This window comes from Podarcis cretensis (genome assembly GCF_951804945.1).
Source record: "Podarcis cretensis genome assembly, chromosome: 4".
NCBI classification, from domain to species: domain Eukaryota; kingdom Metazoa; phylum Chordata; class Lepidosauria; order Squamata; family Lacertidae; genus Podarcis; species Podarcis cretensis.
This window is the reverse complement of record NC_137173.1, coordinates 8,453,894-8,476,469: the sequence shown is the minus strand read 5'-3', so window position 1 is coordinate 8,476,469 and position 22,576 is coordinate 8,453,894. Positions and strand designations below refer to the sequence as shown.

Sequence of the window (22,576 nt, the reverse complement as noted above, 5' to 3'; positions counted from 1 at the left end):
TTAGTTGTGTCTGACTCTTTGTGACCCCCTGGGCCAGAGCACGCCAGGCACTCCTGTCTTCCACTGCCTACCGCAGTTTGGTCAGACTCATGTTCGTAACTTCGAGAACACTGTCCAACCACCTCGTCCTCTGTCGCCCCCTTCTCCTTGTGCCCTCCATCTTTCCCAACATCAGGGTCTTTTCCAGGGAGTCTTCTCTTCTTATGAGGTGGCCAAAGTACTGGAGCCTCAGCTTCAGGATCTGTCCTTCCAGTGAGCACTCAGGGCTGATTTCTTTCAGAATGGATCGGTTTGATCTTTTTGCAGTCCATGGGACTCTCAAGAGTCTCCTCCAGCACCATAATTCAAAAGCATCAATTCTTCGGCGACCAGCCTTCTTTATGGTCCAGCTCTCACTTCCAATACATCACTAATGGGAAAACCATGGCTTTAACTATACGGACCTTTGTTGGCAAGGTGATGTCTCTGCTTTTTAAGATGCTGTCCAGGTTTGCCATCGCCTTTCTCCCAAGGAGCAGGCGTCTTTTAATTTCGTGACTGCTGTCACCATCTGCAGTGATCCACAACGGTAGGAAACAAATCTTTTAGCATTGCAGCGGCTAAACTTTGGAACTCCCTGCCTTTTGAAATCAAGCAGGTATAATCTTCCTGTTGCGAGCTAAAAACATTTTGGCTTAAGCAAGCCTGACCACACATGTAGCAGTTGCAGGTGTTGCTAATTCGTTTTTAGTTTATTGTAATTGTAACGTTTTCAACTGTGTTTTATTGACAATTCCCAAGTTTTGCTTTGCAAAACCGCTCCGGGGTTTTATGACAACTGAGCAGTGTATAAATGTTGTTGAATCAATCAACTTTAAAACCAATAAATGTCATCGTGTCCTGACTTACATTTTGCCCAACTCCAGGGTTAGATGGAGAGACTCTCCTTTATTTCCCATTAAGACATTTCCCTTTAGGGCACTGATTTCTTGGAACAAGCTAGTGGGGAGGGTGGCCGAGTTAGATAACCTAACAACCTCCCCTTGTCTCATTTCTAAGAATCTCCCTCTGCCTGGAGCTCATTTATCCGCAACAACATCAGGCGCTCTCAGATCTCAGTGGCTGATGACTGGCTTCCCTTGCCCATCTTCCTGATTAATGGGACTTTTACAGATCAATGAGACTTTTACAGAGCCCAGGCTGTGAGCCTTCGTGCCTCAGCCATCACCACGGCTGTTTGCTTTTCCTTACAGAGTCATTTCAGTGAGAGCAGGATATGGAGGGAATTTTCTCTGGTTTTGCAATGTCCCCAGCCTGGAACATCTGGTTTCATGGCTTGGATTCCCTTCCTGTCCACCAATGTCTCCAGTGGAGTCTGGTCCAGTCAGCAAATGGGACTCAGCCTTCCCTCCACCAACTGAATTGTATAATTGTTGAGTCGGATGGGAACCCCAAGCGTCATCCAGCCCAACCCCCCACACAGTGCAGGAGTCCCAGCTAAGGAATCCCCTGAGCATCTAACCTCTGTTCAGAAAGCTGCAAGGAAGGAGAACCATAGCTGTCAACCGTCCCTTATTTGGCGGGAAAGTCCCTTATCCCAGCACTGTGTCCCGCTGCTGTCCCTTATTGATGATGTCCCTTAAATTTCCCAGGTTTCAAAGGAAGCAGCTCCTCTCCCTCCCTCCCTGCCGGCCAGGGAGGAGGGAGGCTCCAGCTGTGTTGCTTGGCTGCGTTGCTCACCCAATAAGGAGTCTAAGAACGACTGGGGGCTGGAGCTTGCATGCCTTGTGCTGATCAAATCGGCCACGTTGTCTGGGGACTCGCCTTTGCTCAGCGCTTCCCAGCGGAGAGGTGATGGTGGTTTTCCTTGCTGCATCCCCTTTGCCGGGTTGCTGTGCTGTGGGAACCACCGCTTGAGGCTTCGTTTGGCTGCTGGCTGGGCTTTCTGCCTTTGGCTCGGAGGGGCTCAGAAGTTGAACATACCGGTGCCCGGAAAATCCCTTATTTTGGCTGCTGATCCCTTGTTTTTGAGGCTGCTGGTCCCTTATTTTCAAACCTGTAAGTTGACAGCTATGAGGAGAACCCATCACTTAGGCTAAAGGGCTGGAAAAATCAACAACTAAATCACCTGAAAAGAACACTCCCAGTACAGAGGCAGATGGGGAACGAGAACTACTTAAGAGACCGGTTGGAAGAGGAAGGCTTTCATCAGGCCCCAAAAAGAAAACACACAGATGGCACCTGCCTAATATTCATGGGGAGGGGAGGTCCAAAGGGTAGATGCCACTGTCAGGAGCTCAGCCTACACTCGAGTAGGACCCTGGCAGAGACACATGCCCGACTGGGATGTTCCCTCCCTCCTGGTCGATTGTTCGGGAGCTTCAAAAGCTTTCTTCAGCCCGAACATCACAGCGACCGATGCCAACAGACACCGGCACACTTAGGGATCCGCAGAGTCTGTGCTGTTCGCGTGACAGAACTCAGCATTTTGGCTAATCTACTTTATTCACATATAAACAAACACGGAACACTGCAACATGGCTCCCTCTCTCTCTAGCATCAGACAGCAAAGAGAAAGGACAAAGAACAGTAGTCCCACTTCACGGAGCACAGTAACACAAACATCCTGTCTCCGTCACTTCCCACTCTGTGGAGTCAAAACATATACCGTCATGTGAAAGACAACAATCCCATGACTGCAACCATGGAGCAGGAATTCTAACAGCCACTACACCAAAGGCCTGGTTCCTATATTGTGTGGAACTAGGGCTGGGTTAACCATTAACCATTCAGCAAAATAAGGACGTGCTTAGGGCATCAAGGGAAGGGGGGCATCACAAAAAAAAAATCCATTTCCAGATTTACCATGGACCACAAAAGCAAGCATTATTACAGCCCTTATAGAAGAAAGAAGCCTCCACCAAAGAAGTAAACAAGATTGGTGAAATATATTATTGAACTATGCAGCATAATTCAGTTATTTGAAACCCAAGAAAGAAAGAGCACTTTTGTTTTAATGAAACAGGGGAAAATGTTAAAAATGTTAAAAAACCAGAAGCTTTTCTATTAGGAATTATAGGTAACGACATTCCAAAGGAACAGAAGAGACTTGTTATGTATGCGACAACAGCTGCACGGATGCTACTAGCCCAGAGATGGAAATAAGAAAGAGTCCATACCAGGAAGGAATGGCAAGTGAATCTGATGGACTAGGCTGAAATGGCAAAGCTGACTGGAAACCTCAGAAATCAAGAGGACAATTTTTTAAAAAAAGAATGGGAAAATTTATAACCTACTTAGGAGACCACTGCAAGCTGATAAAAACATTAGCAGGATTTTAATCACACTTGTAACAAATACCGTGGATGATATAGATGGGTACACAATATAGATTATGGAATAATGTTGTTGTTGTTTTTGTTGTTTAATCGTTTAGTCGTGTCTGACTCTTCATGACCCCATGGACCAGAGCACGCCAGGCACTCCTGTCTTCCACTGCTTCCCGCAGTTTGGTCAGACTCATGCTGGTAGCTTCAAGAACACTGTCCCACCATCTCGTCCTCTGTCGTCCCCTTCTCCTTGTGCCCTCCATCTTTCCCAACATCAGGGTCTTTTCCAGGGAGTCTTCTCTTCTCCTGAGGTGGCCAAAGTCTTGGAGCCTCAGCTTCAGGATCTGTCCTTCCAGTGAGCACTCAGGGCTGATTTCCTTCAGAATGGAGAGGCTTGATCTTCTTGCAGTCCATGGGACTCTCAAGAGTCTCCTCCAGCACCTTTGTTGGGAAGGTGATGTCTCTGCTTTTGAAGATGCTGTCTAGGTTTGTCATTGCTTTTCTCCCAAGAAGCAGGCGTCTTTTAATTTTGTGTCTGCTGTCACCATCTGCAGTGATCATGGAGCGAAGAAAGTAAAATCTCTCACTGCCTCCATTTCTTCCCCTTCTATTTGCCAGGAGGTGATGGGACCGGTGGCCATTATCTTCGTTTTTTTTTATGTTGAGCTTCAGACCATATTTTGCGCTCTCCTCCTTCACCCTCATTAAAAGGTTCTTTAATTCCTCCTCACTTTCTGCCATCACTGGAATAATACACAGTTGTAAATGTTGACCATAGGACCCACGGAGCGGATGGTGGGAAGTCTTGAGATTTGGAGAAATCTGAATTTGGGTTGTTATAAATTGATATTTGTAAAATCAAATAAAAACGATTTCTTTAAAAAAGAACGTCAGTTGTTGGAAACCACAGAAGGGGAGGGTGCGCTTGTGTTTGAATCCTGCTTGGCGTCTTCCCAAAGGCATCTGGTCATTAACCTGATCCAACAGGGATCTTCATGTTCTACTTGGGAGTAGGCCTTCCCAACACAAACAACAACTGTGGAGTAAGCATCATCGCAGGAGCACATCCATTAAACAGTGGACGTTTCTCTTTAATGATTAGCCTGCCCTGTTTACCCTCCTTTGCCAGAGAGGAGGTCTCCCATCCCACTCCCAACTCCTGGTTGCCATGGTACCGGCCCTCGCATCCTAAGAAGAGCCTGGAGGCCTTACATAATGCTCTCCAGGTTGTTATACAAGGTAATCTTGCTTAATGGCTATTCGGAGTGTGTTGTTTGACTAAGGCAACAGGGCACTGGAGGTGAGAAGGCAGCAGGATCCCGGGCATTGGACAGCAAGTTTGTTTGTATGCCGCCCCCCTCTGCTGTTGGCCAGAGGTTACTCTTGAGCCACTGAAATTGGGAAAGTGCACCGACACCTGAGGTCCCTCTAACTGTAACTATTTTCCAGGGACAGTCCTGGATTTAGAATCATAGAATCATAGAATCATAGAGTTGGAAGAGACCACAAGGGCCATCGAGTCCAACCCCCTGCCAAGCAGGAAACACCATCAGAGCACTCCTGACATATGGTTGTCAAGCCTCTGCTTAAAGACCTCCAAAGAAGGAGACTCCACCACACTCCTTGGCGGCAAATTCCACTGTCGAACAGCTCTTACTATCAGGAAGTTCTTCCTAATGTTTAGGTGGAATCTTCTTTCTTGTACTTTGGATCCATTGCTCCGTGTCCGCTTCTCTGGAGCAGCAGAAAACAGCCTTTCTCCCTCCTCTATGTGACATCCTTTTATATATTTGAACATGGCTATCATATCACCCCTTAACCTCCTCTTCTCCAGGCTAAACATGCCCAGCTCCCTTAGCCATTCCTCATAAGGCATCGTTTCCAGGCCTTTGACCATTTTGGTTGCCCTCCTCTGGACACGTTCCAGTTTGTCAGTGTCCTTCTTGAACTGTGGTGCCCAGAACTGGACACAGTACTCCAGGTGAGGTCTGACCAGAGCAGAATACAGTGGCACTATTACTATTTACTATTTACAGAAACCGTGCTGGTTTCTGATTTGATCCCCAAATGTCCTGCTTTTCCTGAGGACAGTGGTTTTGAACCAGTGTGCCATGGGACCCTGAGGAGTCTTGAAGGATGGTCAGGGGTGCCGTGGGCAAGTCTGGCCCATAGCTGTCAACTTACAGATTTGAAAATAAGGGACCAGCAGCCTCGAAAACAAGGGATCAGCAGCCAAAATAAGGGATTTTCCAAGCACAGGTATGTTCAACTTCTGAGCCCCTCTGAGTCAAAGGCAGAAAGCCCAGCCAGCAGCCAAATGAAGCTTCAAGCGGTGGTTCCCACAGCGCAGCAACCCGGCAAAGGGGATGCAGCAAGGGAAACCACCGTCACCTCTCCGCTGGGAAGCGCTGAGCAAAGGCGAGTCCCCAGGCAACGCGCCCGATTTGATCAGCACAAGGCATGCAAGCTCCACCCCCCAGTCGTTCTCAGACTCCTTATTGGGTGAGCAACGCAACCAAGCAACACAGTTGGAGTCTCCCTCCTACCTGGCTGGCAGCGAGGGAGGGAGGGAGAGGAGCTGCTTCCTTGGAAACCCAGGAAATTTAAGGGGCATCATCAATAAGGGACGGCAGCGGGACACAGCGCTGGGATAAGGGAGCTTCCCGCCAAATAAGGGACGGTTGACAGCTATGGTCTGGCCTCTATCCCTCTTTCCTTCCCTCCCTCCTCTGATGCCCTCTCGCCTTCTCTGTCTCCCAAAGGCTTGTGCAGTTGTTTCTTGCAGAAGCTGGCCAGGGGATGCTGGTTGCCAGGAGCTGAAGTGGCTTCAGGGTAAGCAAGCAAGTGGGTGAAGGAGCCCAGCTCTTGCTGTTGGGAATGGATGGGCAAGGGGGACGCCAGGCAGGCAGGCAGGTATCACACTGGGCTTTCTTGTGCTTGCTGTGTGCAATGCCTGCCTGGGAGTTGAGTGTCTGGCACCAAAGGGGAGCCCTTCCACCATGCAAGGCCGCCACTGCTGCCTCCCAAGGTGAATAAGGTGCTAGCTTCATATTCACCTTTGGCCAGTCTCCGCCGGGTCACTGAGGCTGGGGGCATCTTCTCAGGCCCCTGTGGGGTGGCGTGAGGAGGCACCTCTTTGGAGCATGGGGGGGCTCAGAGACCAGGGGCAGCAGCTGCCCAGAGGACTCCCAAGGAAAGGGGAGAGGAAGGGCTGAGGGAACACTCCACAGGGGAGGTTGCTTGAAAAGGGGTGAGGGGCTGCCGGCTCTGCAGGCAAGGGGTGACATAGCTGGGTTTTTGAGGCTCGGAGGGCATTTCTCCACAGAAAGAATATAGTTGGTCAAGGGAGCCTTGGACTCAAGAAGGTTGAAAATCTCTGAGTACACGATATGAGAGCCCTGCCTTTTTTAGTGCATTTCCTTAATCCGACTTAATCCCCCAGAATGTCTGCTTTATATACATTATTTACACGATGGGCCCCATGTGATTGGCTAATTCTGGGATTCTCCTGTAGGCCAATCAGGTTGCGGATTCACTTCCACCTGGAGCTGGATTGGGTGGCTCCTGTGAACCAATCAGACTGCTGCATTCTGGACCCTATTGCTGGACCAGGCAGTCGGAACTTCCTGTTTCCTCCTGGGCTGGGAGAGACTTCCTCTGCATGTGACCAGAGGTGGGCGTGGCCTCACCTGTGCAGGTAACTAAATAGCACAGAGGAAGCAACCATCTCTCTCTTTGACTCCATTCCTCAAAGAAGCAACATCTGCTTAGCCTATATATACAATGGTACCTCGGGTTACAGACGCTTCAGGTTACAGACTCCTCTAACCCAGAAATAGTGCTTCAGGTTAAGAACTTTGCTTTAGGATGAGAACAGAAATCATGCTCCGGCGGCGCGGCAGCAGCAGGAGGCCCCATTAGCTAAAGTGGTGCTTCAGGTTAAGAACAGTTTCAGATTAAGAACGGACCTCCGGAACGAATTAAGTACTTAACCTGAGGTACCACTGTATATATATCTTTATATATCAATTCTTCTTTTCTTCCAATTGACTTCCTTCATCCTCAACACGGTTCTCTTTTCATCTTTGGTAAACTATCTCCTTCTTAGTTCCTTATCACCCCATTTTCTTTCTGTTTTTAGCTTTTGGACCATAATTAATCAAAACAAGTCCAAGTATGAATTTGAGGGCACTGCTTTTTAAGGTATTCTCTATATTTTCCATATTCTTTTTCTTTTCTTTTTTGAAATTTTTGCTTGGGCTGACCCTTAATGGCTTCTGTCAATTTGGAAATTCAGTATACAGTGGTACCTCGGGTTACATACGCTTCAGGTTACAGACGCTTCAGGTTACAGACTCCGCTAACCCAGAAATAGTACCTCAGGTTTAGAACTTTGCTTCAGGATGAGAACAGAAATTGTGCTCCGGCGGCGTGGCAGCAGCAGGAGGCCCCATTAGCTAAAGTGGTGCTTCAGGTTAAGAACAGTTTCAGGTTAAGAACGGACCTCCGGAACGAATTAAGTACTTAACCCGAGGTACCACTGTAGTAAAATAATTTATCTCGCCACTCTCTTTTTGACAGTATTGTTTCTCCCCCCACCCCCCCATTTTTTGGCAATTAGTGTTCTCACAGCCCCTGTAGCATAAAGGAATATTTTCTTATTTTCTCTGGCTATAAACAGTCGTCATATCTCTTTTTTTATTTTTAAAAATAATATTTATTCAGCTTTTAAAGATTACAAAGAGAAAAAACAAAAAAGAAAAAAAGAAAAACAAGAAAATACAGAAAAAATGCAAGCAATTAACAATAAAAAACACAGATCAAACCTTTACATAACTTTCTTTCCTTTGCTTATTTCCTTGACCTCCTCACACCTCCCTTTTTTGTATTCTAGTTCAATTAGATATTTCAGCAAATCCTTTCCAGCTTTGTTTTTATCCTATTAATTTATCTTAATATACTGTAATTTTACATTCTCGTCTTTCACCAATTAACAAATCCATTTTTACCTAATCCTTTATATCATTTCTGCTAAAAGCACATTACTTCATTCCAACATCCTTCTAACATTCCTTAATTTTGCAATGTTTCTGTAGATAAACTTTGAATTTTTTCCAATCTTCTTCCACCGACTCTTCACCTTGGTCTCGGATTCTGCCAGTCATTTCCGCCAGTTCCATATAGTCCACGTCGTATCTCAATCCATTGGTGCTTCCCTCCAGAGCTGCAGAAAACCATCTGGCTCCATCTTCTGTGTGACAGTCCTTCAGATATCCCATCTCCTTTGTGTGCCTCTTCTTTCTCTCTGCCCTCTCTCTGTCTTGGAGCGCCACTTTCTGGATTAATGCTGGCAAAGAGTGGGTGGGCAGGGTGCCCACATCCCATCATCACTTCACCTCTTTATCCCCAGACACACTCCCTCGTTTGTGCCACAGAGATATTATGGGATGATTAGAGGGCTGTGGTTAATGTCTCAGGAGTGACTAATCCTCAGGCAAGAAACCTTCAACACACAGCTCCACACCGGGAGGGTGGCAAGGAAATCCAGCTCTCGCCTCTGGAACTGGCAAGCACCTGATTGGCGCGTTGAGAGCCGATGGAAGAACCGCACGTCCAAAAGACCAGTCTGGGAAAATGACAGCTCCGGGTTCAAAGATACTCGGAGTCGAGAGCGGATTTCATGCTCTATAATCAGCTCATAGTGGTGAGGAGGAATGGAAGTTCCCCCAGAATGTCTGCTTTATATACATTATTTACACAATGGGCCCCACGTGATTGGCTAATTCCAGGATTCGCCTGTAGCCCAATCCGGCTGCTGATTCACTTCCACCTGGAGCTGGATTGGGTGGCTCCTGCGGACCAATCAGACTGCTGCATTCTGGATCCTGTTGTTCTACAAATGCTAGAACATTAGCAGTGGCAAAGTTTTTATCGGTGGTTGTAAGAACAAATGATCCCTAAGTCTGACCAGCATTTGGTTTGGACTCAGTCTGACCCTTATGTTTCCCTCCCCTTATGGTCTTGATTTATCAGCTACTTTAAAATGAAGCAAATTTTAAATTGCATTTTAACCTGTATTTTAAATTGGTTTCCCGCCACCTATTATGCTTTTATTGTGATTTTATTGGGTGTTCGCCGCCCTGAGCCCGGCTCTGGCTGGGGAGGGCGGGGTATAAATAAAATCTATTATTATTATTATTATTATTATTATTATTATTATTAAGACAAAATAAAAAAATTCCTTCCAGTAGCACCTTAAAGACCAACTAAGTTAGTTCTAGGTATGAGCTTTCGTGTGCATGCACACTTCTTCAGATACACACGAAAGCTCATACCTAGAACTAACTTAGTTGGTCTTTAAGGTGCTACTGGAAGGAATTTTTTTATTTTGTCTTGACTATGGCAGACCAACACGGCTACCTATCTGTAACTATTATTATTATTATTATTATTAATCATGCTCTTATCAGCTGAGCTGGTCAGCTGATTCCCAGCTCAGTTCCACTCTGGCTAACCTAACTGTGCCTCCGATATCTCCCAATCTACTACACAGTGAGGGGGGAAAGTATTTGATCCCCTGGTAAATTTGCCCGTTTGCACTCTGACGAAGAAATGTCCAGTCCATAATTTTAATGATAGGTTTGTTGTAGCTGTGAGAGACAGAATACAACAGGAAAACCCCCAGAAACCCAGGAGATCCCCCACGGGTTGCAGGCTCCCGCAAATATTGTGTAGTTTAATAGTAATCTCTAGAGAACTTTGCACCCTTCCCTGCTGCTGTGATCCTTCTCAAAGCTCCCTTATTAACAGCTCTCCATCCTTTTCCATCCTTTTACAGGGGAAATGTCTTTGGCATGGACGTTCCTTGGAGCCAAGACTGGTTGTGGGGCGCCACCTGCTGGACAAGTGTCACATGGCAGGTTTCATGCAGGCTCAATATTAAGGGAGGGGGAAATGGGGGGAGCTGTCACTTTTCCAGATGTTGGATTCCAGTCCCGCCACCAGCCAGCATGCCCAATGGTCAGGGATGGTGAGAGTTGCAGTCCAACATCAACTAGGGGATAACAGCCTCTCCAACAATCACAGAGGGCCAGACCAGTTGCAATAGCTCACTTGGAAGAGCGTGAGATTCTTTATCTCGAGGTTGTGGGTTCGAGCCCCACGTTGGACAAAAGATTCCTGCATTGCAGGGGTTGGACTAGATGACCCTCGTGGTCCCCTCCAATCCTATGAAATACATTTTTTGTTGAATGTGCAGTTTATCTCATATATGTACATTTTGTAGCAGGAAACACCCCCCCCAATCATTCAGTTTGTACAAACTTCACACACACACACACACTCACACACTACATACGCTACGCTTCTGTTATAAATTCATAGAAAATCAACCGTACATCGGATTTGCACTGTTCCACTTTTATTTTACTCCATGAAGGAAGGACTACAAAATGGGGAAGGTTTGATACAGGGCAGCCATAATCCCTTGAGCATACCAGCACATCCACAGGAGCCCTGCCCAGTTGCTATGCCAACCCTGATGGTCCTAGACAGAAGACCATCAAGATCACAAAGAACTTGCATATGGGAGTGGATTCAGCACAGACTGGAACAAAGGACAATAATCAGCTCTTCCCTCTGGGGGCAGGAAACTGCAAACTCCCCTCTGTCACCTGGAAAGTACTCATGGGGAGGGGGAAAGGGGGAACCAGCCAGGTGACAGGACACTCAGGCTACCACCACAACTCTTCCCTCAACCCCTCCCTTCTGTGATGTATGTATGATGTTTCTGGGGGTGGTCTTGATCTACAGGGTGGCAATTTCAAAAGTCTTTATAAGACCTTGCACACCATTTTTCTGGGTCCTTCCTCTCTCCTGTGGGTGAGGGGAGCACCCTGTTGCAACAGTTCAATAAAGGCCAAGCCTACAGGCTGCTGTTTTGCTCCAAGTTATCCTGGTTGGTGTCTTTGTTTTTGTCCAAGAGAGCCCTCGGATTTTTCCGTTAACATTTGAAAGACAAGAGTGTCTGGCGTGCTCTGGTCCACTGGGTCACGAAGAGTCGGACACAACTAAACGACTAAACAACAACAACAACAACAATGGAAAGAGATTGAACCATTTCACCCTCTGCAATTTTTCTAAGGACTGAGGGCTGTCGGAAGGGAGGAGGGGCAAAGAGATCTCCCCCTCCTCGTAACCTGAAAAACGCAACCTTAAGCATCTGTAACCCGACGTATGATTGTAATTCCCCAAAGGAAAGCTTCTGGTTTCTTTACAAAGGTTATTTTAAACACCCTCCACAAAATCTTCCACACTTACCGTGGCAGGGAAATACTCCTTCATGTATCTCCAGGCTGCCCAGTTCCGAATGAAGTGGATTCTCCTCCCGCCTTTGGTTGGCGTGTCCCAATCACAGGCCCACCAGGCCGCGTACAGAGCGCTGATCAGCCAGAAGCGGGTGAAGAGGAGGCCGACGAAGATCGCGATGCAGCATTGCGCTACGAAAGGAAAGCACGTTGGTCAGGAGGAGGAAAGGGTGTCCTCAGAACGGGGCCCAGGCAGGAGGGCGTTTACCCCAGGAAGATGCGGGCAGTTATATTCAGCAGGGATTTTCCATACATCCCAATAATACAGTGGTTCCTCTGGTTACGTACTTAATTCGTTCCAAAAGTCCGTTCTTAACCTGAAACTGTTTTTAACCTGAAGTACCAGTTTAGCTAATGGGGCCTCCGGCTGCCGCCGCGCGATTTCTGTTCTCATCTTGAAGCAAAGTTCTTAATCCGAGGTACTATTTCTGGGTTAGCAGAGTCTGTAACCTGAAGCATAAGTAACCTGAAGTGCATGTAACCCGAGGTACCACTGTAATAATAATAATAATAATAATAATAATAATAATAATAATAATAATAATTTATTATTTATACCCCTCCCATCTGGCTGGGTTTCCCCAGCCACTCCGGGTGGCTCCCAACAAAATTAAAAACACAATCAAACATCAAACATTAAAAACTTCCCCGAACAGGGCTGCCTTCAGATGTCTTCTAAAAGTTTGGTAGTTATTTTTCTCTTTGACATCTGCTGGGCGGGCGTTCCACAGGGTGGGTGCCACCACCGAGAAGGCCCTCTGCCTGGTTCCCTGTAACCTCACTTCTCGCAGTGAGGGAACCCCCAGAAGGCCCTCGGAGCTGGATATGTGTCCGGGCAGAACGATGCAGGTGTAGATGCTCCTTCAGGTCTACTGAGCCTTTGAGGCCGTTTAGGGCTTTAAAGGTCAGCACCAACACCAAAATCATGGGGAGTCAAAGTGGGAAACTCCTTGCAAGCAAAGGAACTAGCTTTGAACAGGGAAGTTTGGTGCTCCTTCCTAGTTGGCAAATGCGGATGGTCATTGTCCAAGAAATAAAGTTGTCTTTTTGTGGTAATTGGTTTGTTTCCCATCCTGATTTTTGAGCAGGTATAGTATAGTCCTGGAAGCTTGTTGCCCCTGGTGGTTGGGGAAAAAATAATGGCATATTTCTGAACTTTTCAACAAGCATATCGACTTGATGTTGTTGTAGTAGCCGTTTTCGTTGTAACTGATAACTTGCCAGGTGCAATGCTTCTTGCAGATTTGTTCTATGGCTTGGAAGTAAATTCTTGCTATACTATAATATTTCCTGCATTGCAGCCTCCCAAGCAAATCTGTTTTAATTTGTATGAAGGTAAGTAGAACTTAAAAAGCAGAGACATCACCTTGCCAACAAAGGTCCGTATAGTTAAAGCTATGGCTTTCCCAGTAGTGATGTATGGAAGTGAGAGCTGGACCCTAAAGAAGGCTGATCGCCGAAGAATGGATGCTTTTGAATTATGGCGCTGGAGGAGACTCTTGAGAGTCCCATGGACTGCAAGAAGATCAAACCGATCCATTCTGAAGGAAATCAGCCCTGAGTGCTCACTGGAAGGACAGATCCTGAAACTGAGGCTTCAATACTTTGGCCACCTCATGAGAAGAGAAGACTCCCTGGAAAAGACCCTGATGTTGGGAAAGATGGAGGGCACAAGGAGAAGGGGACAACAGAGGACGAGACGGTTGGACAGTGTTCTCGAAGCTACCAGCATGAGTCTGACCAAACTGTGGGAGGCAGTGGAAGACAGGAGTGCCTGGCGTGCCTTGGTCCATGGGGTCATGAAGAGTCGGACATGACTAAACAACTAAACAACAACAACAAATGTAGAACTATCCAACTGTGATAAGATAAGATTGCTGATCTGTGAAAAGGAAACATGAAAACCTGTGCTGTTGTATGAATTTGTTCTGAGAACTTAATTGTACTGGAACAGTGGTTAAAATATATGGTACCTGAACCAACAAAAAGAAGAAGAAGAAGAAGAAGAAGAAGAAGAAGAAGAAGAAGAAGAAGAAGAAGGAAAGAAATAAAGTTGTCTGAGCTCCTGCAAACAATCTGCAACATCCTGGGGGAAGGAGCTTCACCACCTTGCGAAACCTGGGTGCATCCTTTCAAAACTCCTGATTCTGCTGTTGGAAATGATGTTGGTGCTGATGATTTGTTAAATTTGTACACTGTCCTCTAGCCCTACATCTCAGGTTGGCTCGTAACATAAAAATTATGATATACAACTATGGCTTCTCCTATCTACTCTCTCCCAGATCATGCAATATATTAGGGGAAACCCCTGCAAAAGTGTGTACATTAGACAAAACTGCCTACAAAAGGCATGCACGAAAACGCTGGCACCTTTTCATGGAGTTTTTTCTTTAAAGAATGAAATCACAAACTGCGGCATAAATGTGGAAAACTCAGTTTAAGACAGGAGAAATGGGTGACTGATGTTGACAAGGCTCAGCCATCCCTACTTAATGTTGAGGTGAGCATTACATTTTGAATTTTGGTTGAGATTCCTGCATCTAGTTGGACTAGATGACCCTCGGATCCCTTCCAACTCTACAATTTTTGATTCTATGAATTTGCTGCCTGTTGTGTTCATGACACAGGAGCTGACCAGCTGCAGGACAATTCGTTAATTTAATTTTTTTAAAGATTAGTCTGTTGCAAAATGCCGCCTTCTGTAAGCTGCCTCGTTTTATGACTTTTCAGAGCCCAAAGTACAAGTTGGGAAGAGATACCATGTCCTTGCCCTCGGCCCGGCTGACTGATAATTAATCGGGATCCACTGATTCTTGCCAGCCCTTCTGATGCTTGCGAGAATTGTTAGGCAAGACGGGGGTCAGATTTCCTCCATGGGGCAAGAAGCAGCCATGCCTTCCAGCTTGCAAAACTCGGCCCTAACTTGACCCGCTGTTTCCCAGAAGTTTTGAGGGCAGAGCCTCCTCTAAGTACGCGAGAAGAGCTCTCCGCTGGTTCAGATCATCAAGTGAAGAAGACATGAGTGAAACCACTCTCCCGTTCTTGTTCTCCACTCCTCAGACCTTTGGTCTCCTCCAGATTTCTTGAGCTGGCACCCAACAGATGTTTTGTACTACAGCTCCATGGCTGGGGCTTGTGGGAACTTTGGTCCAAAACATCTGGAGGGCTTTTTCAGACTACTTAAATAATAATAATAAAATAATTTATTATTTGTACCCCGCCCATCTGGCTGGGTTTCCCCAGCCACTCTGGGCGGCTTCCACAAATACCAAAAATACACTAAAATGTCACACATTAAAAACTTCCCTGAACAGTTACAGATAGGTAGCCGTGTTGGTCTGCCATAGTCAAAACAAAATAAAAAAATTCCTTCCAGTAGCACCTTAAAGACCAACTAACTTAGTTCTTGGTATGAGCTTTCGTGTGCATGCACACTTCTTCAGATACTTCTTCAGATACTTATCTGAAGAAGTGTGCATGCACACGAAAGCTCATACCAAGAACTAACTTAGTTGGTCTTTAAGGTGCTACTGGAAGGAATTTTTTTATTTTGTTTTCCCTGAACAGGGCTGCTTTAAGATGTCTTCTGAATGTCAGGTAGTTGTTTATCTCTTTGACATCTGATGGGAGGGCGTTCCACAGGGTGGGCGCCACTACCAAGAAGGCCCTCTGCCTGGTTCCCTGTAGCTTTGCTTCTCGCAATGAGGGAACCACCAGAAGGCCCTCGGCGCTGGATCTCAGCATCCGGGCAGAACGATGGGGGTGGAGACACTCCTTCAGGTATAACGCTTCTTCAAGTATACTTAAAGAAATACTCTAGCGCAGGCTTCCTCAAACTCAGCCCTCCATATGTTTTGAGACCACAATTCCCATCATCCCTGGCTACTGGTCTTGCTAGCTAGGGATCATGGGAGTTGTAGGCCGAAAACATCTGGAGGGCCGAGTTTGAGGAAGCCGGCTATACTGCAATGACCTCGCAAGCAGGATTTGAGCTTATGAGCAACAGAAGCAATCAGATTATAATATTGAGGTTATGATTGGATGGAAAATCGGGTGCAGGAGAAGGGGAGAAACAGCAACGTTACGGAAAACAGTTTGCGAAGGCGACAAAAATTAATCCGTGGCCTTTCTAAACCGTGGGGGATATTGTTTTGTTTGTAATCATGGTGCGTATTTTGGTGTTTTTGTGTTGTAAACCACCCAGTGCTCCCTGGATGAAACTGAATAAATAAAAACAAAATGCCTCCTTTGTCCTTCCAACAAAAGGGACACGCATCATCCTTTTTCCATTTCATTTCATTTTGCACCGACGCCGGTCCCTTTCGAGAACATGCTGTTTTGGAATCGCTGTCCTCCTTCGAAAAGGACCACACAGGAGAGGTTGAGGGTAGCGGCCGCTGGTTTTCGTGCCAGCGAGGGGCACCCCGTGCTTGCCTCACCCAGCGAAGCCTCCTGCGCTTCCCTCGTGTAACCACAGCAACGGCCGAGAGCGGCAGAGCCGAGCGGCTGCCACCAAGCCCATCTGCTAACGGGCAGAACGGCTGGCATCAGCCGTGCTGTGGAGAGAGAGAGAAAGAGAGAAAGAGAGAAACTGCAGCATCCAGACAAACAGATCAATTTTCCCAAAGCAGGCAGACAAAGAGGATGTCCCAAGGGAACGAGGCCACATTCAGACACACACACACACACACACACACACACACACACACACACACACACACCGCACTCACTTCTATTTAACACAGGGCTGGGGAACATTTTTGGAGGTCCGCATTCCTTTCCGAACTACATCCCAAAGCGATAAACAACTACCTGACATTCAGAAGACATCTTAAGGCAGCCCTGTTCAGGGAAGTTTTTAACGTGTGATTTTACTGTATTTTTGGCTTCTATGGAAGCCGCCCAGAGTGGCTGGGGAGGCCCAGCCAGATGGGCGGGGTATAAATAATAAATTATTATTATTATTATTATTATTATTATTATTATTATTATTATTATTATTATTATTATTCCAAGAGCCATATGCCATTGGAGGGCAGAGCCTCAAATGTAATTTTATTATTACAGTCGTAGCTTGGATCTCCATAATCCAGCGCATGTTTGCAATTTGGTCTCTGGTTCCTCTGCCCCTTCGAAATCCAGCTTGCACTTCTGGGAGTTCTCGGTCCACATACTGCTTGAGCCTGCCTTGTAGAATTTTAAGCATAACCTTGCTAGCGTGTGAAATGAGTGCAATTGTGCGGTAGTTGGAGCATTCTTTGGCAGTAGTGATGTATGGAAGTGAGAGCTGGACCATAAAGAAGGCTTATCGCCGAAGAATGGATGCTTTTGAATTATGGTGCTGGAGGAGACTCTTGAGAGTCCCATGGACTGCAAGAAGATCAAACCTCTCCATTCTGAAGGAAATCGGCCCTGAGTGCTCACTGGAAGGACAGATGAGGCTCCAATACTTTGGCCACCTCATGAGAAGAGAAGACTCCCTGGAAAAGACCCTGATGCTGGGAAAGATGGAGGGCACAAGGAGAAGGGGACGACAGAGGAGGACGAGATGGTTGGATAGTGTTCTCAAAGCTACCAGCATGAGTTTGACCAAACTGCGGGAGGCAGTGGAAGACAGGAGTGCCTGGCGTGCTCTGGTCCAGGGGGTCACGAAGAGTCGGACACGACTAAACGACTAAGCAACAACAACAACAACCTTGGATCTCAAACGCCTTGGCTCCTGAACAAATCGGCTCCCAAACAATGGAAACCCAGAAGTGAGTGTCCCAGTTCTCGAACGTTCTTGTGGAAGCCGAATGTCTGATGGGGCTTCCGCGGCTTCCAATTGGCTTGCAGGAGCTTCCTGCAGCCAATCAGAAGCTGCACCTGGGTTTCCGAACGTTTTGGAAGTTGAACGGACTTCCGGAACGGATTCCGTTCAACTTCCAGGGTACAACTGTATTATTATTTTACTTGTGTAGAATAGGCTAGACTGCAGAGACATTTGTCAAACCCTCTCTCTATCCAGGCATGCAAGAAACATTTCCAGATTTCGAGGACACAGTCCAGACATGTGAAATTCATGGAGGAGAGAGCTAGCAATGGTGGCCAGCCATGATGGTTAGAGATGGCGCCTGAGGGACGCGGGTGGCGCTTTGGTCTAAACCACTGAGCCTCTTGGGCTTGCCGATTGGAAGGTCAATGGTTCAAATCCCCACAACGGAGTGAGCTCCCGTTGCTCTGTCCTAGCTCCTGCCAACCTAGCAGTTCAAAAGCTCACCAGTGCAAGTAGATAAATAGGTACCACTGCGGTGGGAAGGTTAACAACGTTTCCGTGCGCTCTGGTTTCCGTCATGGTGTTCAATTGCGTCAGAAACGGTTTAGTCCTGCTGGCCACATGACCCGGAAAGCCGGCTGTGGACAAACGCCGGCTCCCTAGGCCTGAAAGCAAGATGAGCGCCACAACCCCATAGTCAACTTTGACTGGACTTAACCATCCAGGGGTCCTTTATCTTTTACCTAGATGGCACCTGTCTAATATTCAAGGGGAGGGGAGTTCCAAAGGGCAGGCCACCACACTAAAAGCCTGATTCCTACATTGTGTGGAACGCACCTCCTAATAGGCTGGCATCCGCAGGAGGTCCTCACCTGCAGAGCGCTTGGTTTGGGCATATAGGGGGTGAGACAACCTTCTAAGCATCCTGATCCCAAGCTGTTTGGCGCAGCTGGGCTGAATGGGGTTTGCAAGCCCCAAGCATCAACCGATCGTGCAAGCAAAAAATGTGTTGCCCGGTGTCGTCATGACATCCAGGGATGGGCATGGGGTGGGACTATCCACCTCTTAAATGTGGCCTGCAAAGGGAAGAGAAAGAATGATTGGGCCCACAACTGGTTTCCACATCCCTAGACATGAACCTCATCACTTGCTTGGGTCGAATATTGCATGGGAGGCATAATGCCATCATTGGGACCTGTTCGCAGGCTTTCTAGCAGACCCATACATGGGATCACATCGCTGGGCTAGATCCACCTGACCCCATCCATTGTTTTCTTTGTTTTCTCCTCTGCTGCCTCATTCCGTTTCCTCCGGAAAACACTTCGTACTCCTACGAGCTTCCTAAGCCACTACTTTCCTCTCCCTAACTTGTCGCCTTGGAAACTGCAAGCATCTCCTCTCCCCACCACTCAATATTGGCCAGCGTGAAACATTTCTGTTGTACCACAATGAATGATCTTCCTCTACAACGAGGCATCAGATTCTTAAATTCCAACTGTCTGAGCTCACAGTCAAAAAGTGGTCTGCTGGCCACATAGGACTGTCATTTTTCAGACGGGGCGGAGTTCACCTTTAGCAGGTGCTCAGTATGTAGGATTTAAGCAAACGAAACCTGCCCTCGCTCAGTGGAGGGCAGTCCATTTGGACCACAAGACACAGCCCTATGAACCTCAGTCTGTTTCCACCTGCCTACTTAGTTTTAACCTGCACAGGAGATGGCCCTTCCTCCTCCATCATCTCCTCCTCCATCTCTGTCATAATGCCATGGTAGAGAAGAACATCAGAGAGGGCTGCTCAATCAGACTGTCTCGCCAGAGTGGTGCATGCTCTGGTTATCTCTCGCTTGGACTACTGCCATGCGCTCTACGTGGGGCTACCTTTGAAGGTGATCCGGAAACTACAACTAATCCAGAATGCAGCAGCTAGACTGGTGACTGGGAGTGGCCGCTGGGACCATATAACACTGGTCCCGAAAGACCTATGTTGGCTCCCAGTACGTTTCCGAGCACAATTCAAAGTGTTGGTGCTGACCTTGAAAGCCCTAAACGGCCTCGGTCCAGTATATCTGAAGGAGCATCTCCACCCCCATCATTCTGCCCAGACACTGAGGTCCAGCTCTGAGGGCCTTCTGGTGGTTCCCTCCCTATGAGAAGAGAGGCTACAGGGAACCAGGCAGAGGGACTTCTCGGTAGTGGCGCCCTCCCTGTGGAACCCCCTCCCATCAGATGTCAAGGAAATAAACAACTATCTGTCTTTTAGAAGACATCTGAAGGCAGCCCTGTTTAGAGAAGTTTTTAATGTTTGATGTTTTATCGTTTTATTATTATCATCATCAATAATATTCTGTTGGGAGCTGCCCAGAATGGCTGGGGAAACCCAGCCAGATGGGTGGGGTATAAACAACAACAACAACAACAACAACAACAACAACAACAACATACCGGTAATTCATTTCGTTCAGCATCCTATAGTTGAGCAAACCCGTTTATAGCACTACAGCAGGGGTTTAAGGGAGGGTGGAGGTCCTTAATACGGAGGTTTCGCAAACCGCTGTGTGAAGCACCGTCACCTTCTTTTAAAAGGGGTGGGGACTTGGGGTGTGAGTGGGAGGAGCCTGAAGCAAAAAGGGGCAGGGTGAGCTGCGGGGGGGGGAATAACCGAGGGGGTGGGCGAGGTGTAAAGGAGAGGGGGTTCTGTATGTGTCAACAGCAGTCAGAATATTGTATGCACAGAAACGGAAAGAAGAGCAGGTTGCAACGAAGGAGGAGTGTGGCTTTTGAAAGCAATGGGCAATGCAGAAATGGCACAGCTGACAGCGAAACTGAGAGATCAAAAATGGGGAACTTTTTAGTAGAAGGATGGAGACCTTTCATGGACCATTAAAAAACAACAACACCACTATAGTCAAATGAAATTGCGGGCAGGATTCGAGATGAAAGCGGCGGAAGAAAAACGAAAGAATAACGGTAATAGAGAAACCTTTTTGTAAGAGATATAATGCAGTGAGGAAGGTTCGAGTAAAAACACTGCAGAGAAGTCCATTTATCAAACTCTGTAATGATATGAAGATCCTTGTGAAAATGTTTGGGAAAAAATAATAAAAAATTGTACTGGGAAAAGGGGTAGCGGTGGGGAAGGAGAAAGGGGTAGCTGGGGTTGGAGACCGGAACAAGCTGGCGTGGTGGCCCCTAGTTCAGAGCTTTCTGTGTGTCACAACACATTAGTGTGTCGGCGTGTCCTCACGAAACCCACGGGGCTAGATAGGGGTTTAGTCATGTTGTTCCGATGTCTGATTATTGTCTTCCAAAGCAACTACTCTATTCCAAACTTAAAAATGGAAAGTGTAATGCTGGTGGTCAACAAAAGAAGTTTCAAGACTCAAGGCAAATCTTTAAAAATGTAGCATAAACACCAACAACTGGGAAACAGTGGCCTGCGAGCGCTGCAGTTGGAGAACAGCCTTTACCAAAGGTGTCATGAGCTTTGAAGACACTCGAACTCAGGACGCAAGGGAGAAACGTGCTAAGAGGAAGGCATGCTTGGCAAATCCACACCGTGATCAACTCCTACCCGGAAATCAATGTCCCCACTGTGGAAGGACGTATGGATCCAGAATTGGCCTCCACAGTCACTTGTGGACTCACTGTTAAACCTGTGTTTATGGAAGACAATCTTACTTGACTACGAGTGATTGCCAAAGAAGAAGTTTAACCACCGGTTTGCTATTACAGTGGTACCTCAGGTTACATATGCTTCAGGTTACATACGCTTCAGGTTACAGACTAACCCAGAAATAGTACCTCGGGTTAAGAACTTTGCTTCAGGATGAGAACAGAAATCGTGCTCCGGTGGCGCGGCAGCAGCAGGAGGCCCCATTAGCTAAAGTGGTGCTTCAGGTTAAGAACAGTTTCAGGTTAAGAACGGACCTCCGGAACGAATTAAGTACCGTATTTTTCGCTCTATAACACACACCCGACCATAACACACACGTAGTTTTTAGAGGAGGAAAATCCGTAGGCATGCCACCCGTAGGCATTCCCTCCATAACACGCACAGACATTTCCCCTTACTTTTTAGGAGGAAAAAAATGAGTGTTATGGTTCAAAAAATACGGTACTTAACCTGAGGTACCACTGTACTGTGTCGCAAAATGATACATGTCTAAAAAAGTGTGTCACTGACATGAGAAGTTTGGAAATCTCTGTCCTAGTTAGAGAAGAAAACCAACTTTGCTTAGGGTGTCTTAGTGCACTGCAAAATACGGTGCTAATCTTGCCAGGAGCAAAGGCGTGATGTAAACAAATATATATTAAGAACAGTGTTACCACAGGCACGCACCACTCTGATCTTCCTGAGGCATCTGTAAATACAGATTAGCACCTAGAAATGCAATAAAAATATGTGCCCTGCCTACTAATTCTCTTCGTGTTGGGGGATTTCTCAAGGAGTGAGACCAGTAACAAACCTACAGATCTTGCTGTTTGCGTACGGCGGCACAGAAAGGCTGCCATGCAAACCGTTGTTGCTAAGTCAGGAATACGAACCTCTCCATCTCCTATGGGTGAAAAGAAGTTCATTTAGATAACTTCATGAGACTCTTTCCAACAAGATCACTGTCTTGTTCCCACCTGCTGTTGTGATCTAGTTAAGAAAAACGGCTACGGCTGCAGTCCTAAGCCCACTTCCCTAGGCAAAACCCACTGAATTCAAGTAGGACTGACTTCTGAGTAGATGTGGTTAGGATCAAACTGGCAGTGTCTCAGAAATATTTAGTAGTTGAAATAAATCAAAGCAATTCTTTAAGAAGATAGTTAAAAAGACTCTTCTTAAAAACTCCATTAAAAGAATCAAGTCTTCAAAAAAGTTGTATGATCTAAGAAAGTCCTTAAAAGAATCCTTCCAAAAGAATTTAAAAATTATAATGTAGCACCAACTGAGTACAGTAGTTTTAGGTATAAGCTTTCGTGTACATGCAGATACTTTCAGATGTGGGTATCTGATGAGAAACAAAACTATGAAGTAGAATGAGTACAGTTGCATGTGGGTTAGAATAACAAAGTCCAAGTAAAGACTGTGTTATCTACATAAATTAAAAAATTGTCCAGTAGCTCTTTAGAGACTAACTAATTTTTTTCTGGGTATAAGTT

At 46.6% G+C, this 22,576-nt stretch overlaps 1 protein-coding gene across 1 annotated transcript in view; it reads right to left on the bottom strand.

Moving 5' to 3' along the window:
- The window catches only part of MOGAT2 (monoacylglycerol O-acyltransferase 2), a 34,647-nt gene that overhangs the window by 11,618 nt on the left and 453 nt on the right, over positions 1–22,576 (bottom strand). The window contains exon 2 of the mRNA XM_079974049.1: positions 11,628–11,806. Within this exon, the coding sequence (XP_079830175.1) occupies positions 11,628–11,806 (179 nt within the window). The remainder of the gene's footprint in view (positions 1–11,627; positions 11,807–22,576) is intronic.